The 20,717-nt window shown below is 41.0% G+C and overlaps 1 protein-coding gene across 2 annotated transcripts in view; it reads left to right on the top strand.

Moving 5' to 3' along the window:
* The window catches only part of cfap20dc (CFAP20 domain containing), a 365,860-nt gene that overhangs the window by 246,202 nt on the left and 98,941 nt on the right, over window positions 1-20,717 (top strand). For both annotated transcript variants that reach the window (XM_067998825.1, XM_067998824.1), the window contains one exon: window positions 9,564-9,941. In XM_067998825.1, coding sequence (XP_067854926.1) covers window positions 9,564-9,941 — 378 coding nt within the window. The remainder of the gene's footprint in view (window positions 1-9,563; window positions 9,942-20,717) is intronic.

The following is a 20,717-nucleotide window of genomic DNA, read 5'->3' as shown; positions in this document are numbered from 1 at the left end:
CTTCTTGATTGGGGAGGGGTTTGGTGACTTAAACCTTGTCACCCGCCCCTCCGCACCAAACTTACTGTCTGAGGAAGGGGAATGTGGTGAGTGTATCTTCTATCCTCTCCTCTCATTGCTGGGGGATGAGGGTTGTGAGGGGCTACACTTTCCCTCCCGCACTAGTCTCGAAAATTCATCTCTGTGAGGAAGGGAAACTAAAATACAGTTTTTCTCCTACCTTGGTCACAAAGAGGGGATGTTTAAAGTACACCTTCCCTTCCATTTCGCTTGGTGGATGGTGGTAGAGTTTTACTTATGGACACCTTTCTTCTCATTAAGGTCCCAAAATCCTTCCAGATGGGAGCAGCAATTTCTCTCCCATACAGGCCCCACAGTTACTACCAGTGTGGTGGGGAGGTGGTATTGAGGTCGACATTGCTGGTCTGGAGCAGGTGGATATTGCTGCTCAGGGAGATGGGGTCGTGGTCAACATTGTTGTTCCGTGGTGGGGGGCCAGACATTGCTGCTCTGTTGGTGGGGGGGGGGGGGTGGAGGCGAAGGAGTTATGTACAACATTGATGCATCGTGAGGGGTGGAGAAGTTAGAGGCTGGTATTACTGCTTAGTGGGGAGTGGGTGTAGCGGGGGTAACATCACTGATCGGTGGGAGGAGGTTGGGCCGGACATTGTTGTTTAGTGGGGAGGGTGTTAATAGCCAACATTGCTTTTTAGTGAGGGGGGGTGGCGTCAGGGACAGACGACTGCTCAGTAGTGGAGTCTGGGGAGGGGCATGACTTGAAATGCTGCTGGTGACAGAATTCTTCGTAAGCCTGCTGTCCCATCACTGGTCTTCGGGTGGCTCCACATAAATGCTCCTTGTGTAGCCATAAGTTTCAGCAACCATGTTAGGTGTGGAGGAGGTGGCTGCTCAAGGAAAAGAGGCAGGATCCCAGCAATTCAGGTGGCTGAAGGGAGTACAGCACAGGAACACAATGTTAGGGTTATCCGGAGAGGGAGGACTGGTCACTATCGCTTGTATGTGCAGGTATTTGACAGGCTGGGGGTCGGGTTTGTGGTGGGTACAGGGGATTGGGAGAAATGGTCAGAAAGGAACTTTCAAGATGGGGATTAAGATATAATTCAATATATTTTATAAACCAGACCAAGATTTAGGCAACAGTTGAGAAATCCATTACCTTTTATTTACCTTAGAGCAGATAACCCCTGGATGCACCAGCATGAAAGGAAAATGCCTCAGTTTGTACCACAGCGCCACTGAGTGGCCAGACCCTGCAAACCAGACAGACAAATCGATGTTGTTTTTGACGAAGGGTCGTAGACGAGAAACGTTAACCTTTTTTGTTTCTCCACAGATGCTGCCTGACGTAAGCGTTTCCAGCATTTTCCATTTTTATTTCAGATTTCTAGAATCTGTAGTATTTTGCCTTCAGTTTCTTAATCATTGGATCATATATCTTTTTAATAGCTAAATCAAATGTAGAGAGTTAGGCTGTCACGTAACGTTTCTCAAAAATCGAGCCGTGTGTAAAAGGGGCGACTGGTCCACTTACGTCCGTTTTGCACCTTGCAGTAAAAGTGAAATTTCACCCCATTACTGAGATAGCTTAATTCAAGCTGATCCACCCCTTCAACAAAAGATTTTTATATTTTATAATTGAAGAAGTGTACTTAACAAAAGTTGCAGTTGTATGCCATTTTATGATGTTTAACTGTTGCTGTCAGAAACTATTGTTGTCACAAATGAATTTATTTACAAATCATACATCAGTGTTGTCAGTTTCCATGGTGTGGCAATGACCCCAGATTCCACAATTAATCAGAAAGTGGAGTAAATATCATTGCAATGTTGACATTAATAGTGCTGCCATGGAAAGCAATGTCTGTGAAATAATTGTCTAAAAAAACAAAGAAAAGGTAATGATGTGCTTTTTTTTGCTTTCAACACTATTTCATTTATAAATGTTGAAGCCTGATATCCTTGTTTATGAGGCAGAAAAAAATTGAAATTAAATTGTGGCTGTTGGTGCACAGAATTTGACTCTTAATGGTCTAAATTTGAGTTTAAATCATCTCATTTAAATTGTGACAACATGAATGAATTGTATCCATCTTGTGCTGTTTATTCTCAAACGTGGAATATTATTAATTATACAAGAGGCAAAAGACAAATCATACATAGGTTTCTCCTGTTGAAAAACCATTTTATTAAAAGCTAATGTAGGATTGTGCCAATGAAAAAGTTAAGCCTTTGATGAGGTAAAATGCTTTCTGCACACAGAAGAACATATTTTGTCTTGCAAACAGATTGAGACAGCAGCTAGAGTAGTGAATGGAAACAATAAAATTTGTGCCAAACCAGATATTTGTAGTAAAATATTTCTGAACTCAGACCAGAAAGATTATCAGAATGGGATGTGACAATGTTAGTTTACAGTGATGGTGAAAGGGGTCACTTTTACATCGTCTGGACTTTTCTGTATCACCCAGTCTAACAACTCTGTTAAGTTCTATATGAAAGAGAATCGATTTTTTTTGTTTTATATTATACTAGCAGATCTCCCATGGTGCTGTTCACAGTCGAAAATTTTATAATAACACACAGGTGTTATGCCAGGTAGGAATACTAGGGACACTGACATATCAGCAGGGTCTAGCAGTATTTTGAAGGCCTGAGAGCAATGGGAGGAAGGGGGAACAGTGGGACTGGTCCTGGGATCTGGAATCACAGGAAAGGAGACCTGGAAGCACTGGGGAAGGAGCTTTCGTGGTCTCTGAGCATTAGGTGTGGTTTGGAGATCATGGACTAATGGGAATGCATTTTAAGTATTGGTGAGCACTAAGAGGGAAAAAACTGGTGGGGATGGGGGTGGGTGGGTGGGAGAAGAGAGCCCAGGGGAATGGGACATAAATTACCATCGGCCTCTTTTGAACTATCAAACCCTAACCTGAACTTCCCAAAAATCAGCCTCTTCCCCTAACCCTCGGGTATCTCCCACTGCTTTCCCCATTGTCAACCAGTTCCTGTCTTTATATTCCTGCCTTAAAAATTTAGGGGCAAATTTTCTGCACCTCCAAATTAATGGATAAAAAGCATGCACTTTCATTTTATGACCTCCCTTTGGTCAACTATTATTGTTTGCTGACTGGTACAGTCTTTAATAAACTTACATTTCAATTTACAAACAATAATCACCGAATAGGACACTCAAAAGTTCATCATTTATGCAGTTTCCAAGTTCTTGTATTAAAAAATTCTTTCAGCCTCAAAAATGGTTCAGAAAAGAAAGATTTATTAACTGAATACTCAACTCTTTATTTTTATTCACACAACCAAAAATCAAGTCCAAACGAGACTGATGGGATGAAAGTCTCCTCTGGCCTTTGGCTGTAAGGGAATGAAGTGAGTTTGGGCAATCTCAGTCCACTTCTTATTAGGCATGGCCCTATAGCAAAAAACTGTCCTTAATTCAGTACCATTTGGCAATCCCACACAGAGGACCTCAGAATGGTTGGTGTGGGAAATAGAAAAAAATGTCACATTGGTGCACAAAGAGTGCTCTTTTGAGATTAATTTGAGATTGAGGCACATTGTTGGGGCAGAATAGGGGGAGCTGTTCCTCTGCATTTGGCTGTGATATACCTGACCAGAGAGTGCTTGAAGTTGACACTGGGTGCCTAAAATCAGAGTTTCATTCCCTAGCATTAACATTCTTTAGGTTATTGGGCACAAAACTTCTTTTTTTACTTTGAAAAAGATCTTTCAGAACATGCAAAAGAGACCTTTTCTTTCATTTTCCTTGGAATACAAGAGCCACCTCTGCCCCATTTGTGTTGTTTTAAAAAAATATTGGGTACAAAATAGCAATATGTTAAATGTATGTGGTTCAATTTCCCCACCTTTTGAAAAAACACTCAATATATAACAGATTTAAAATAATGAAGCTGTTACGCTTATATGCACACCTCAGCTTCTTGAATTTCAATTGTAAACAATTTTACAACACCAAGTTATAGTCCAGCAATTTTATTTTAAATTCACAAGCTTTCGGAGGCTTCCTCCTTCGTCAGGTGAACGATGTGAAAACTTTTCACATCGTTCACCTGACGAAGGAGGAAGCCTCCGAAAGCTTGTGAATTTAAAATAAAATTGCTGGACTATAACTTGGTGTTGTAAAATTGTTTACAATTGTCAACCCCAGTCCATCACCGGCATCTCCACATCTTGAATTTCAGTACTCAGTAGCTATGACCGAATTACCTCTTCCTATTATCGATCACAGTCATTCCTTGTAACTGCATTGATTATGGTGCCCATGGCTGGTAAAGGCAACCTCCCTCTGTACTTCCAAGACACCCGCGCGTGGGTGTTTCCTCTTTCTGCTGTAATTATCTTGACAGCATAGTCACTCAGTACAATTTCTAAAGCATTTATAATGCTGTTAGTGTTACTCCAGGGAGAACTGGTATTTTTATCTTACATGGTGAGTGACAGTTTTCAAAATTGGCAAATATGGATTCTTCTCTGGCATATTTTTAATAAACCTGGATTTAACAACATACTAATTTAGAGTACTGCCGGCTGAAGGTGTTTTCAGTCGATGTGGGGGAAGGGGAATGGAGAGGAGAGGTATAATAACCCTTGAACTCATGGTGAAAAATAAACAAGATAGATCCATGTAGTTTCCATATCAGATAGGAGCAAATTTAAAATTCTTGTCCCATTTGTGCAGATTGGCACCATTTAAACCATTGTAAATGGCCCGACTTGTTGATTGGGGCATTTGTATTGCTATTGGACCAAATAACAGCCAATAGCTACCATCCTTTTTAACCTCTTGTGTAACAGTACATGTCATTTCTCGATGGACAGCAGCTGATGTGCTCATGCTCAAACTAAAATGTAGGGTGTTTGATATGACTTATGTCATTGTAGAAAGTAATATTGTAAAAGTGGTATTATGTTTTAAGGGAATAAAGCCACAGCAGTTTTATTTGTATCATTAGTCAGGTCCAAACTGTGATTAACATTTCTGTGACAAATCACAAACAAAATACTATTTACTTTTTTTTATATCCCTTTCCCTCCATAGCAGTCAATTGCACCCAATGCTCCAAGACTTCACTCACAGAAGATTGTGTTTCAGCTACTTTCCACTTGGATTGTGGTGGTAATTGGTGCCACCGAATTTTTGCATCCACGAGACAAAACATGTTACATGTTTTGTGGTGAAATGCTTCATTAAATAGATCATTTGAAAATCCATTAAACAGCATAGGTTTTCACAAAGCCTAATAAATGCTAACATCATGATTTATTTACGTAACTATTTTTAAACAGTTCCAGAAGAAACAGTACTTGGAAGTAGAAATGCCCACATAGACTGTTATTCTTGTAACTGCTAAATGACTTTCCATATTCAATAGCTTATCCTACCTTTGAATAATAGCTCAGGGAGAACAATCACTTTTTCAGCTATCATCCAAGTATTTATCTGCATCATTCATTGCAGAGTTTTGTTCAGTCGTAGCACAGCCAGTTCCATAGGGAAATCATTCTCGTCGTCAGAATACATACATCACAGAACAATTATTCTTGCAAAATTGATTAATTTTTTGGCATTTTTCTAATTTGTGCAAGACTACTACACATTTTTAGTGATCACATTTAAAGAAGTAGTTATATGTATATGTTATGACTAGTACAAATATCTTTTAAAAATTGATATTAAAAGAAAAACCATTGACATTGGAAATGTGAAATAAGAACAGTGAATGTGGAAATGCACGGTAGGTTGATCAGCATCTGATAGATAAAAGATTAGCAATTCGGGCGTGACGCTTCAACATAAATTCCCAAGGCCCCAGAAAAATAGTAACCTACCTTTTTCTTTCAGAAGCTGATTAACCTACTGTTCAAATAAAAATGTGTAATCTGATTGCCCTCAGTAGATTACTCACTTCACTTTTCTGATTTGGGAAGAAAGATGATTATTTCCAGTTTCAGATCAGGTGGAAACTGGTTGACAGCAAGATTCCACGTGATCGTTGGAAGCTAGCTATAGATGTCAGTATTCTTCAATTTAAGGTTTAGTATTGGGGATCCAAACCATAATGACTTTCTGTGGCAGGCCTAAATACAAATGAAACAAAACCGAAGTGACCACTGAGTGAATTAGTTTCTCATTGTTGCAGCCTATCAGCCTGATGCTGTTACCAGGATGCATGATATCCAGGTTACACTGTCATAAAGAAAGAAAACAATAGTGATGAAGTAACACGGGAATCCAGGGAAACCATATGCACTTTTGCTGTCAACAACATCATTACCTAACTCAGAGCGACCAAAACAATAGTATTTCATTGATTTGCTTCCCTGATATTTAGTTGCAGACCTGTACACTCTAAACAGTACTGAAAGACTTTTTGCCTTTTTGAATGTGCTATCAGGTGCTAAATTTTGATTTTTTTTTTGTTATTGGAACATGCGCAATGTCAGCAAAAACATGTTTATTGTTCATCACTAGTTGTCAGAAAGTGGTGGTGGACCTACTCCTTGAACCGGTACAGTCCTTGTGCTAATGGTGTTCCCATGTTGGGTGTAGGTAGGGAGTTCCAGGTATTTGACCCAAGTATTTGATAAAGGATAGGCAATATTATGTCCAAGTTAGGATGGTGTGCGACTTGAAGTGGATTGAGTTCCCTCGATCTTGCTTCTCTTGTCCTTCTTGTTGGTAGAGGTCACAAGGCTGTGAGGTGTTGTCAAAGTAAGATTGGAGAGTTGCTGTAGTGCATTCTCTTGATAGTACATACTGCAGCCACAGTCTGCCAGTGGTGGAGGGGGTGAATATCAAGTCCAGTGGAAGCAGTACCAATCAATCGGTACTTCTCCATCCTGGATGGTGTCAAGCTTTGTGAGTACTGTTGCAGCTGCACACATCCAAGTGATGCTGACGGTGTGTATGATTGCAGAGGTAACATTGTATGTGGTGTCTAATTAAAAAAAGACATTGAAGAAATCTGAATATGCATCTTTTTCTATCGTTGTGTACAGAAAGGTGTTTTTGTTGAAAAAATATGAAGTCTGAAGATTTTATAAAACCAAAATTACCACTTGAAATGCTTAAAAGATCATTTACACAAGTGGTTTTCTTACTTTTCTGTACGGGGACACTTCTGATGACCTCCTGCCTTGACTTCCGAACAACTGCATCAGCACTAAAACGGAAAACAGTGTTATAATTGTAAAAAATGTTTATTTCTGTATTTTTTTTAAAATGTGCTATTAACAGAACATGTACAGAAATCTGATGATCGCACAGACCCCTATGTTCTCATCACGGATCCCTTAAAGTCTAGGTACCCTTGTTTGAAAACCCAAGGTTTAGAGAAACACCTGATTTTCCTTGAACTTGAAGTTTCCCATGATCCACTTAGTCCTGTCCACACAAATCATGGGTTTAAATATTTAATCTGAATTCATCTTTTTTTAGTGCAGTGCTTTCATGATTGACATGAAGCAACATAAAAGTAAAAAGTGATCACTTTAAATTTGATTTGGCAAACTGTCTATTTTAATGCCTCAAAAACTAACTGGATTAAAAATGCAATTTCTGTATTTTTGGCACGTACTATTGATTTTAAAAATAGCAGGGTCATGGAGTTTGAATATCTATTTAAACATGGGTAACAAATGAGGACAGCGTTGTTGTGCTGGGTTGCCATTTGTGATGACATGAGAGCTTCTAATTTCATTAATGATGGCTTTAGGGATTCATATGTTTTTCCGAAATATGAATGACATTTGAAATGCATCATCTATTCGGATGTTATCCAACAATATAGAAAAATATTAGATAAATTCAAAAAAAATTGGATTCTACATTAAGCAGTTGAATATTTCCTACCACTTAAAGGTAATTTTGTTGAAATTGTCAAAAATTGAATCTATGGGGGTTTTAAAATAAGCTATAGGGGGCTGACATTCCTCGGTTTTCAAAATAAAATCATGCAAAATATCTGTTTTTCATAAAAATGAACGAACTGCTAACAAAAGCACCTAAATGCATGTTTTTAAAATGCAATAATTGAGAATGTGATTTCCATAACAGTAACAAAAAGCAGCAATAACAACTTGCATTTATATACTGCCTTTAGCATAGAAAAATGGTCCAAAATGCTTCCTTGAGGCTTAATCAGACAAAAATGAATGCTGAGCCAAAGACGGAGCTATTGGGAGTGGTGACCAAAAGCTTGACCAAAGAGTTGGATATTAAGGAGAGCCTTAAAGGAGAAGAGGGGGGTGGAAAGGCAAAGGGATTAAATTCCAGACCTTGGAGCCTAAGTGGCTGAAGGCATTCCCTGCCTATGGTGGGATGAAGGAAGAGAGGGGTGATGTACGAGGGCAGAGTCTGAGGAATGGAGAGTTCTGGGGGGGGGGGGGGGGGAGGGGAGGGGCAGTGGTTTAGGACTGGAGAAGGTTACAGAGATGGGGGAGGGGGTGGTCAAGTCTGTGAAAGGAATTAAACAGGATTAGAATTTTAAATGAGATCTTCAGGGAGCAAGAGCAAAAGTAGATCAGCAAGAACAGGAGTGATGGGTTAGGAGCAGGTAGTACAGGATAAGATACGGGCTGCAGATTTTTGGAGGAGCTGATAATTGGAGAGTGTGGGAGATGGGAGTCTTACATGGAGAGCATTGGAATAATTGAGTCTGGCGAAAACAAAGTCATGGATGGGAGTTTCAGCAGCAAATGGGCTGAGGCAGGGGTGGAGGCGGGCAATGTTACAGAGGTGGATATCGGCGGTCTTTGTGATGGAGAGGATAGTGGATCAAGACAAGTGATGAAGAAGTAGAGCTGTATGTCAACAGTGTGAAACGGGAAGCTGACCCCATGTCTTTGGATGATGTCCCAAGGGGCAGTAATTAGATGAGAAAGAGGAAGGGGTCAAAGATAGATCTTTGGGTGACTCCAGAGGTAATGGTATGTGGACGGATAGAGAAGCCTTTTGCTGAAGATGCTCTTGCTACAATTTGATGGATAAGACTGAAACCAAGTCCTACTGAGTTGGACAACAGAGCAGAGCCATTTGAAGAGGATGGGATGATTGACCGTGTCAAAGGCTGCAGAGAGGTCAAGAAGGACGAGAAGGAAAAATGCTCCAGGGTCACAGTCACAGAGGATGTCAGTGCTGTGCCAGGGGTGGAAACCTAATTGGAGTTGCAGGAAAGATGGGCAGGATTGGGAAGGCAACAACACATTCAAGGATAAGAAGAAAAGGAGGTTGGAGATGGGGAAGTACTATGCAAAGACAGAAGGGTAAGAATGTTTTTTTTTTGAGGAGGGAAGTGATGATAGCAGATTTGAAAGGGAGTGGAACAGTACCTGAGGAGAGGAAGCCATTTACAAAATCAGCTAGCATGGGGTCAGGAAGGGGTGTTATTATTTATTATATTAATGGATTAATTACTACTTCATGCAGTTATTATTTCCTTATTACTTATGAACAATTTTCATTTCTGATAGAAATTTTACAAGTAACAAAATTATTTTTAAAACCTAAGGATGATTTGCTGAATAGGATTATCAGGCGACCCTCAGGTGCCAGGACAAGTTCACGGAGTTCTGAAGTCTCACTGGTCAACAATATATCCCAGAGTTCAATGTCTGGATCCTCTCAAAGAACAGTAAAAACTGCTTCAGTAGAACAAGACTTACAAAGAACTCCTCTCCCTGCACTGGTCAAAGCAGACACACAAAAGTTTCACAGCAGTATCACTCCAGTCGAAAGCAGATCTCCCACCAGAGTAGATGCTCCAGATTCTCCACCAAGCATGATAAAGGTGAAAGATGGTCAAGCTAGCAACTCCAGGACCTCAATGATAAAAAGATCCTTGAAAGAAATCCCAAAAGAAGACCCAAGACTAACTACAGAGACTTCTGTAAGTATTTCTGATTTAAAACTCAGTTGAGTTATATTTCTTAGAGCCTGATTTGATTCAGGGTGGGTTTTCCTTATAAAGTATATATTTTTTGATGTTTTCCATATTAATTTTTTTTTGTGCTTATCAAGGTGTTTGTGCTGGAAAATGGGAAATACCTTTTGCATCTTATACTTGCTGCAAGCACACGCAGGTGTAATATAATAATGATTAAATTCGAGGTAAAGCTATCACTGCCACAGCTATGTTCTTCAACAACAGTATATGCAGAGAACTCCTGCTACATCAGTGAGATATTTCTGTTTTGCACATGTATCATTCGGCCACTCTCTGAGGCTACTCATTTACACAACAACATGAGAAAGCATTGAACAAGAGCAGGCCATTTGGCCCTTCAAACCTCATGCTTTCAATAGAACATGTGTCGTCTCCTTTATTATGGACTCCACCCAACCCATTTAATTTCCTGAGAAAGTTCCTTTGCTAACTTGTGCCAAATTGCCAGCAAATTTGTGTAAGAGACTTGTGTCCACTGGGAACTAGATTTAAGTTACTTGTATGTGTTTCATTTAGGAGCTTTATAAATGGCAGAGAGAGGATATTTTCATACCATCAACCTGGCTCAATTTGAACCCAACCGCCAGGAGCAAAAGGACAGTGCCTAAACTGCTGCAGCACCCAGTTCTTTTCTTTTTTGTTTCCTTATCAAAATAAATTCAAAATTTGGAAAATCAATTTATTTTGGTCATTTAATACTGGTTTACAATATGCTGTTGTGTCTGTAATGTTATTTTTCTCAGTCAATTCAAGACTTTCATTACTCCAACTCATTGCATATTGCTGTCAATGCCCTTCTGTTGCACTTGACATCTAATTGTACACAGTTGTGAGTCATAGATTCATTGCAAACAAATACTATATATATCTCATTGAAACATATAAAATTCTGATAGGGCTAGACAGACTGGATGCAGGGAGGATGTTTCCCTTGGCTGGGGGGTCCAGAACGAGGGGTCACAGTCTCAGGATATGGGGTAGGACATTTAGGACTGAGATGAGGAGAAATTTCTTCACTCAGAGGATGGTGAACCTGTGGAATTCTCTACCACAGAAGGCTGTGGAGGCCAAGTCACTGAATATATTTAAGAAGGAGTTAGATAGATTTCTACATACAAAAGGCATCAAGGGGTATGGGGAGAGAACAGGAATATGGTATTAAGATAGAGGATCAGCCATGATCATATTGAATGGCGGAGCAGGTTCGAAGGGGTGAATGGTCTATTCCTGCTCCTATTTTCTATGTTTCTAAAATTTAGAAATTCCCAGTCGATTATTTTTATGAAAGATTATTGCAAAGAAAGTAAAATAAAATGTTAGGTGTAAAATAGATCCATAAAATACGAGTTCAAGAGAAAATGGGCGTGATAAAGAATTAGTGAAACTGCTGAAACATTGTGCCTGTTTGTGAATTCCATACTATTAGGTAATTGAGTTTTGAAGAGAGGCTTGGTCTATTTCCAATGGAAAAAAATTGCAGGAGCATAATCAAAGGGGTAGATGTTAACTTTGATTAGAGAGCTATTCTGTTTCCTAAAGATCAGAAATTAAGAAAAGGAAAGATAGAGGACATTGTGAGAAACTAAATCAGCCACAAACTATAAATTTAAAAAATAACTTTTCTACTTAGGATAATCATCGTTTGAAATACACTTAATGTAGTAAATACATTAGAGCATTCAAAGTGAACAGGTCAGATTGATTCCTTAGATATGAATTGGATGGCAGAATAAGCAGAATGGACAAATTTGCCTTTTTATGTTTCTACATTTTTATGTTCTTCAGTATAAAACTGCTTTGGAAAATCTATAAATATCTATTTTGGCAGAAGTAAACTAGAAATTTTCATAAAACCTATATATGCTTGCACATCTCTTTGTGACTGTTTGTCCTTGTCTTTGCCTCTTCCAATAATGAAAAATAGTATACAGATGTGAAAGATGAGGCTGAACTTTGATGTTGTCAATCAACTGAAAATTCTCCAAATGGATGTGTTTATTATCAGTGTTTAATGGTGCTGCATTATAAATGTCTAAGGAACATATTACTAACGATATCTTGACAATTATTTCTGCAGGGTCAGGCATGGAAATTAAATGAAAATTGCACTTAAAACAGGTTTATGAGTAGAGTTTGTCTCAGTAAATTGCACAACCTCAATTTTTGAACAGTAGGAAACAAATATAATGCTAAGGATGTTACCTGAAACACCAGAAGATGGTAGCGGTAAATATGGTGATGCCTCATTTTTAATTGCTATAAATAAACCACACTTAAAGTTTCGCTATTTTTCATAAAAGTCATTGCAATAGTTGCTGTTAGCGTTGCAAATGTTTTTTTTCCATTGTGAGTTCCTTAGATGCATTGCCACGGGGTCCTACAGTCTCATAACCTTCTTCGTACGACAAACAACAGTCCTTGACCAATTTGTACTTCAAAACACTTTTCTTTTAATTCACTCCACACAAAGTCACACTATAGTAGCTTTGGCAACACCGAGTGCACTTTCCCCTGACACAGTGCCTTTGGCGACACCTAGTACATTTTCCCACTCCTGGGCTCTTTCAGCTCCTTTCAGGTCTCAGAGCCCAGCCAGGCTGCATTCCAGCTTTCTGTTTAGGTGTCTTTACATCTCTCAACCTCACCCTTTTACTCTCACCTGACTGGAGAAGGTCTCCAGCCTCAATTACTTTTTAAAGGTGAGGTTTCTTAAAAGGGCTATAGCCTTAATCGGGAATCAGGGCCCTCTTCAGCCTACAGCTGACCTACCGGCCCTCAGTCACTCTGCTACAGCACATAAATGAAATAAAATAATTGCAAAGTAACAATTTCTAGGTTCAACATTTTTTTAAATTGAAGGGGCACTGATTGATTGGATTTAGGGAGATCAAATGAATTTCCACCGTTCAGACTGCGGTAGCTTTTCGGCATTTTTTGAAACATTACTGTATAAATACTATGAATAGGGGAAAATGCCTCTTCTACATCCTTGTGCTTTATTTGAAAGAGAAGTTGTGCAATTTGAAAGGTAAAGGTCTTTTCATAGTTTAATTGTTCATACTATATAAGGTATTCCAGTAAAGACTTGGAAATTTAAAACACACAAGTATAATAGAGTGGATGTGCTATTCTGGGAAACAAAGAATGATATTGCCGCGGACTCTAATTAACCTGTCTAATAGGGAATGTGAAAACATAAAGTTTGTATTGTTTGATGTTTTTAATAAGCACATTGATTGAGTATAATCTGTCATATTGACCTCGAGATGTGAGAAATAAATTGTTTTAACAAATTCTAAACTGAGCAGGTCCCAGTCACCAGGAATATTAGCATTTGTCAAAGGTACAATGAATACAGATAGGAGTTAAGAATAATTCACTTTGGTGTTGAATACTTCTCTGAAATTTATTTTTAAAACTTATACTTTATCTCCTGGCCCCAAAAGAGGTAGCATAGTCCTGCTTACAAACATATAGATACATTCACAATTGCTTATTTGGCTTAGCAACAGACACATTAGAATGCTCAGTTTTTTTCCTTCCTCTGAGAAGCCTGAGTAAGGATGTTAGAAACAAACGGAGGCTAAATCAACACGTGCACTAAATTTAGCCCCCATTTGTCTCTGTATACAATGCAAACATTAAAAACTTGACTTAAACTAAACAACAACTTGCACTGATATAGTGCCTTTAACATAGTAAAACGTCCCAAGGCAAAGGAAGTAGGGAAATTCCCCAGACGCCAGTGTAGGAGGGACGCAGAGTACTCAGAGGGTTGTAGGGCTGAAGAAGGTTACAGAGATAGGGAGGGGCGAGAGAATGGAGGGATTTAAACACGAGCACAAGAATTTTAAAATCAAGGCATTGGTGGACCGAGAGCCAGAGCACAGGGATAATGGGTGAATGGGATTGGTGTGAGTTAGGAAATGGGCAGCAGAGTTTTGGATGAGTTCAAGTTTATGGAGGGTCAAAGATGGGAGGCTGGAATGATAGCATTGGAATAGTCAGGTCTGGAGGTAACAAAGGCATGGATGAGGGTTTCAGCAGCACATGGGTTGAGGCAGGGGAGGAGATGGGCAATGTTACGGAGATGGAAGTAGTTGGTCTTTGTGGTGGAGAGAATATGAGGTCGGAAGCTCACCTCAGAGTCAAAAAGAATGCCGAGGTTATGAACACTCTGGTTCAGCCTGAGACAGTGGACAGAGAGGGGGATGCAATCGATGGCTAGGGAACGGAGTTTGTGGTGGGGACTGAAGACAATGGCTTCAGTCTTCCTAATATTCAGGAAAAATATTGGGAAGATTCATCCAGGACTGGATATCTACATAGAGGCAGTGGAGGGGTTGAGAGAGGTGCTGGTGATGAAGAGCTGGATGTTGTCAGCGTACAGGTGGAACCTAATGTCTTCAGATGATGTCGCGAAGGGCAGCATGTAGAGAAGAAATATGATGGGGCCAAGAATAGATCCTTGGGGGACTCCAGAGGTAATGGTGCAGGAGCGGGAAGAGAAGCCATTGCAGGAGATTTTCTGGCTACAGCTGGATAGGTAAGAGCGGAAGCAGGCGAGGGCTGTCCCACTCAGCTACACAACAGAGGAGAGGCGTTAGAGGAGGATGGTGTGGTCAACCATTATTGTGCACCATGGTCACGATCACAAAGAATGTAATTTGTGACTTTGATTAAGGCCATTTCAGTGCTGTGGCAAGGGCTGTGAAGAGGTTCAAACATGGAGTTGTGGGAAAGATGGGCACGGAGTTTGGAGGTAATGACACATTCAAGGACTTTGGAGAGGAAATGGAGGTTTGAAAAGGGACAGTAATTTGCAAGGACGGAGGGGTTAGGTGAGTGTTTTGAGGAAGGGTGGGGGGTGATGACGACAGATTTGAAAGGGAGGGGGACAGTAACTTTAGAGAAGGTTACAATATCAGCTAGCATGGGGGCCAGGAAGGGAAGTTAGGTGATCAGTAGTTTAGTGGGAATAGGGTCGAGAGAGCAGGAGGTTGATATCTTGGACAAGTTGAGCTCAGAGAGGGCAGAATGGAAATAAGAGGGAAACTAGAGAAAGTTGCAAGGTCAGAGCTAGGGCAGGGGGCATTTTTGGGGGAATCCTGGCTTGGTGGGCAAGGGGAAGGGAGGGATGAGGCAGATGAATGGACAGCCTCAATCTTTGTGACAAAGAAGTCCATGAGCTCCTTGCACGTTGTTAGAGGCGAGGGTGGAGGGGGGAGGGGCTTAAGGAGATGGTTGGCAGAGAGAAAAGAAGCCGGGGGTTATATTTGCATTCCAAGATGATCCTGGAGAAGTTTTGGCAGAAGAGTGCAGGGCCCCGATAGTGCTTGATTTGTTCCAGCCAGATCTGGCGATGAATGGCTAAACCAGCTGTGTGCAATGTACGTTAAAATCTGCACCCCTTGGCCTTAGGCAAAGATCGGTGCTGTACCATGGGGAATGACCAGGCTTGGAGAGAGTAAAGGTTTTACTGGGGCAAGGGCATCAAAGATAGAGGTGAGAGTGTGATTGAGCAGGTCGACAGCTGCAGAAGTATCATGGCAAACAGAGGGCCAAAGGCTGGACAGTTGGGAGTTTGAAAGTGCTGTTGTATGTGACTTGGGAAGATTTTTTTTCCAGGGTCCGGCGCTAAAGGAAGTTGATTTGAAAGGGGGATGTGAGTGGTGAGGGATACAAGGAAGTGATGAGAGATGACCTTGTCTGTGATTGAGATGATGGAAATAGAGAGGACACATGAGCTGACAAGGTCGAGAGGGTGGCCGTAAACATGGGTAGGAGAATTTATAAGCAAAGAGAGGTTAAGAGAGGACAGGAGGGCAGTGAACTCAGAGTAGAGAGAGCAAGATAAGTTGAGATGGAGGTTGAAATCACCAAGGGTGAGAAATTGCTTAGTGCAGAGGCTGAGAAAGGAAAGCAGTCAGGATATTTTGGTGACAAGTTTGACATAGGGCTTGGGTAGGCAGTAGAGAACGAGGATTTTAAAAGGCGAGAGGAGTAAAACAAGGTGAGGTGCACAAAGGAGGAGAAGGTGCCAGAGGAGTGAACTACAGACCAAAATGAGATTTAGAGATAAGGACCACCCACTACGGCGGTTTGGGGTGGGGGGAGAAGGCATGTGGTGGAAGGTATAGCCAGGAGGGGGACGCTTAAGTAAGGGGGAAAGTGTTATCACCCGAGAACCAAGTTTCCGTCAAGGCCATCATGTCAATGCAATCAGCCACAATAAGGTCATGGATGGCAAAGGCCTTGTTCACAAGAGAATGGACATTCTGGAGGGAGATGCGGAGAGGGGCGGTGATTGTTGATCCGCTGGCAGAGTCCACGGGATCAGCAGTGGGAGGGGTGGGTGGGACTGGAAGTAGGTTGGCAAGATTGGCCCTCAGAAGACACGCTGGGTAGGAAATTCGGCGAGAGAGGAGCGTGGGGCAGTTGGGGTTGCTGCTTGTAAGGTGTAGAGACGAGTGCCTTTATGAACTCTTCGAAGAATGCTGGGACAGGCACAGAGGGAAGCTGTGAGCTTATTCAAAAGGGTGTCAAGCCTGGGACAGCAGCAGGAGAGTGGGAAGGTGGAGGACTAATAAAGGGTTGGGTTAGGGATTTGGGGGAGTGGGGGGGTGCAGTACCCGAGAGGAGAGAAATGAAAGGAGGCACGACTGATTAACAGGAAAGTGAGGAGAAAGGAGAGAAAGGCCCAAGAGGAGTAAAGATGAGGGAAAGAATAAAGGAAATACAAGTAATGGGCCAAAAACGCACGAGAATGGACACAGGGAAACTCGGGTTACAGAGGCATGGCAAAGATTAGGATAGATATATTCTGGTTGTAAATGTCGAATAGGGAGGAGACAATAAGAGAGAGTCCAAAGTTAAAGTCAGAGGTCCTGTGGTGGGCTGAAGTTGTCAGCTTGAAGCAACAACAAACTAATGTCCAGGTTCGGAGACAGGTGTGGAGGGCGAGTGAGTCCAAGAGCTGTTTGAGGGGCAGAGTATTAGTGGGAAATGGAGAGCCACGGCAGTATGGAGGATTCACCATGAGCCAGCATAGGTTGACCCAGGGGTCCAGCATAGGTGAATGGTGGCCTTGGTGATTACTATTGCACACCAACAGATCCAGTATACTAGCGGAGGGATGAATGGAGTCAGCAACAATGAACTCACCTTTTTGGTGCATTTCAAGATGTCAGTGACATAAGAAATGGTTCTGACTTTGCATTCCTATCTATAAGGTGCGTTAACAGCAAAGGCTCAGTCATTGGTGGCTGTAAAGGTTTCAATCAACTAAACAGGCAAGCTGCCCCGTGGATTCCTTGTCCTCGTACTCCTATACTGAAATTAAAACTGTTTTTCGAGCACTTGTCTGCACCACAACTTTTCTGGCAGAATTAAACTTTATTTTTAAATGTGCCAGCATAAGTGCTTAGCAGTTGATGCATGTTTTTTCAACTCTTCTACAAACGTATCTTTAACCTGACCAATTTGATGTGGAGATGCCGGTGATGGACTGGGGTTGACAAATGTAAGGAATCTTACAACACCAGGTTATAGTCCAACGGTTTTATTTGAAAATCACAAGCTTTCGGAGGCTTTCTCCTTCGTCACTTCATCTGACGAAGGAGAAAGCCTCCGAAAGCTTGTGATTTTCAAATAAAACTGTTGGAATATAACCTGGTGTTGTAAGATTCCTTACATTTGACCAATTTGATACTGATAAATAAAAGGAATACCATTCTGCAAGCGCGAACAAGTTGTTCTATTGCAGTGTGACCAGGAACAGGAAGGTATGCGGCTGATAGATATCATTTTTGCCCACTGTTTTCTCTGTTCTGTTGGTGAAACTGCCTTGGGTAATCAGATATGTCATGTTTTAGGATTGTTTTGACCATTTTTCTACAGAAAGGATTTGGAAAAAGGGAGTTCCATTTAAATGTTTGCTTATTAAAGCAAAGCGTATTCACACAAGTGTTAAAAAAACACTGAGACAACAGGTGGTTAAAATACTATTGAGCTAAGCTTTGTTGTTGTTTCCCCAAAGACAGTAAATGCTCAACAATTCATTAACCTGTCTTAGCAATCAATAAACAGCTCACACCCATTCTGCTGGAAAGTCTCAGGTCCCAGGTGCTTGGCACGGGTGATTTGATATGCTTAAGACTGAGTTACACCTGAATATATAATATATCTGGTGACAGAGGACTGTCGACTCCAGATGATTGTATGTATACCTAACCTAAGCAGAGAATTTTAATGAAGCAAGCTACTTCCCATTCATTTCCATCATACAAAATTCTTGATTCTCACATAAAAGGCTCCCAAGATCAGTTTCTTAATTCTTCGCAGAATAAATATGGAGAAAGCAGCACATTTTAGAAGAATGATCTAATTTCTGCATAAAGTATAGATTTGTTAAGTGCTTTCTGTTTGTTAAGAATTAATTGCTGAATACAATGATTCACAAATTGTTTTTTTGCATTCAGTTTATAATAATGCTGACCCATTTCTTCAGAAACTAGTTGTGTTTATCAGCATTCAATGCATTAAGTAGATACACAACAGTCTATTTTTTAAATGCAACTGTTCAATCATTTCAAACCTAGATACTTTCTGGTTTGTAAAGAATATCATTCAGCAAAACCTTTTAAATGATACTTTAATGCTGAACATCAAAAAAGAAAATAGCAATCAATCTGTATAGGAAATGGAGCAATGGAAAATTGAAATCTGGCTGTTACTTGTAATATTTTCAAAGTAGATCCTGAGCACAAATTGGAAGACATTCATATTTCAACACATGCTGCAAGATTATCTTTCGAGGTCTAAAATTGGACTGCCCCACAGTTGCTCCAGAATTCTCTTTGTTTCCATATGTGGATAGGAGCAGAATCCCCATGACATGCACTGAAAATACTCTCTTCGTATTGATGCTCCTTGAATGGGTAGACTCAGACTGATAAGTAGATTCAACTTGTTTGGTCAGGTGTGACAGGCAGCACCTGCTTTGAATCTTGGAATGCTATTGGACATGCTTGACACATCACAAAGCATTAATATATCAAGATGTGCACCTGTACGATTCCCATCGATTTCAGTGGCAGATAAGTTAAATACACAGTCCAGATTTGTACTTATTTAAGCAGGCTTCAGCATATTGCATTGTTGGCTGGAGTAACTGGAGATAAAATAAAACAGTTGTGTAGGATAAATTTGAAATAGCAGTGAGGGAGAAATTCCTAAACAAATAGGCAATGTGTTGAAGATAGAAACTGAAAAGCGTGCATATCATGTAGAAGTGGGAAAGTACTTTTAAGATCTGTACTAAAGTAATTTAAATGGCAACATCAACTTATATTTCTGTGATGCTCCTCACATACAGGAAGATGTCTGGCTTTATATTGAGGAAAAAATGGGGGGCATCAAGCAGAAGAGAAAACCGAGAAGGTTGGGTGGAGGGTTGAGGGCATGGTCAAAGAGAAGGGCTTTGAAAACAGTAAGGAATGTGACAAGGCAGAGTGAAATAGGGAGAGTTTTCTAAAGGATGGGGTTGTATGGCTGAAAGATTAGCCACCAATTTTGAAGCAGAGGCAGGGAGGAACAAGAAGTAACCCAGTGTAATGGAGTGGATGCTGCATGTGGAGACACAGGACTAGAGAAGATTGGTAACATAGAGTAGGGCAAGGCCATGAAGTTATTTGAAAGTGAGGATGAGGATCTTAAATACAAATTTTCATAAATGTAAGTGTTGTTGAAGTTAATTTGCCACAGGAGCCACTGGAACTTGGAAAGGTCTGGAGTGATGGGAAATTGGAATTTTGTACAGGTGACAATGTAGTCTGTGGTTTTCTGAATGAATTATGATTTGTAGAGGCTGAATGTAGAAAGGTTACCTAGGACAGCACTGAAGAAGTCAAGCCTCAAGATGATGAAAGCATAAACATAAGCATAAGCCCTTGACATCAAGGCAGCATTTGACCGAGTGTGGCATCAAGGAGCCCTAGTAAAATTGAAGTCAATGGGAATCAGGGGGAAAACTCTCCAGTGGCTGGAGTCGTACCTAGCAAAAAGGAAGATGGTGGTGGTTGTCGGAGGCCAATCATCTCAGCCCCAGGACATTGCTGCAGGAGTTTCTCAGGGCAGTGTCCTAGGCCCAACCATCTTCAGCTGCTTCATCAATGACCTTCCTTCCATCATAAGATCAGAAATGGGGATATTCGCTGATGATTGCAGTGTTCAGCTCCATTTGCAACCCCTCAGATAATGAAGCAGTCCATGCCCGCATGCAGCAAGACCTGGACAACATCCAGGCTTGGGCTGATAAGCCACCTCCCCTTCACATTCAAAGGCATTACCATCACCGAATCCCCCACCATCAACATCTTGGGGGTCACCATTGACCAGAAACTTAATTGGACCAGCCACATAAATACTGTGGCTACAAGAGCAGATCAGAAGCTGGGTATTCTGCAGTGAGTGACTCACCTCCTGACTCCCCAAAGCCTTTCCACCATCTACAAGGCACAAGTCAGGAGTGTGATGGAATACTCTCCACTTGCCTGGATGAGTGCAGCTCCAACAACACTCAAGAAGCTTGACACCATCCAGGACAAAACAGCCCGCTTGATTGGCACCCCATCCACCACCCTAAACATTCACTCCCCCCACCACCAGTGCACAGTGGCTGCAGTGTGTACCATCCACAGGATGTACTGCAGCAACTCG

This window comes from Heptranchias perlo, chromosome 17 (genome assembly GCF_035084215.1).
Source record: "Heptranchias perlo isolate sHepPer1 chromosome 17, sHepPer1.hap1, whole genome shotgun sequence".
In the NCBI taxonomy this organism is placed as follows: Eukaryota; Metazoa; Chordata; class Chondrichthyes; order Hexanchiformes; family Hexanchidae; genus Heptranchias; species Heptranchias perlo.
Note: the sequence above shows the minus strand (reverse complement) of the source record. Positions and strands in the feature narration are given on the sequence as shown.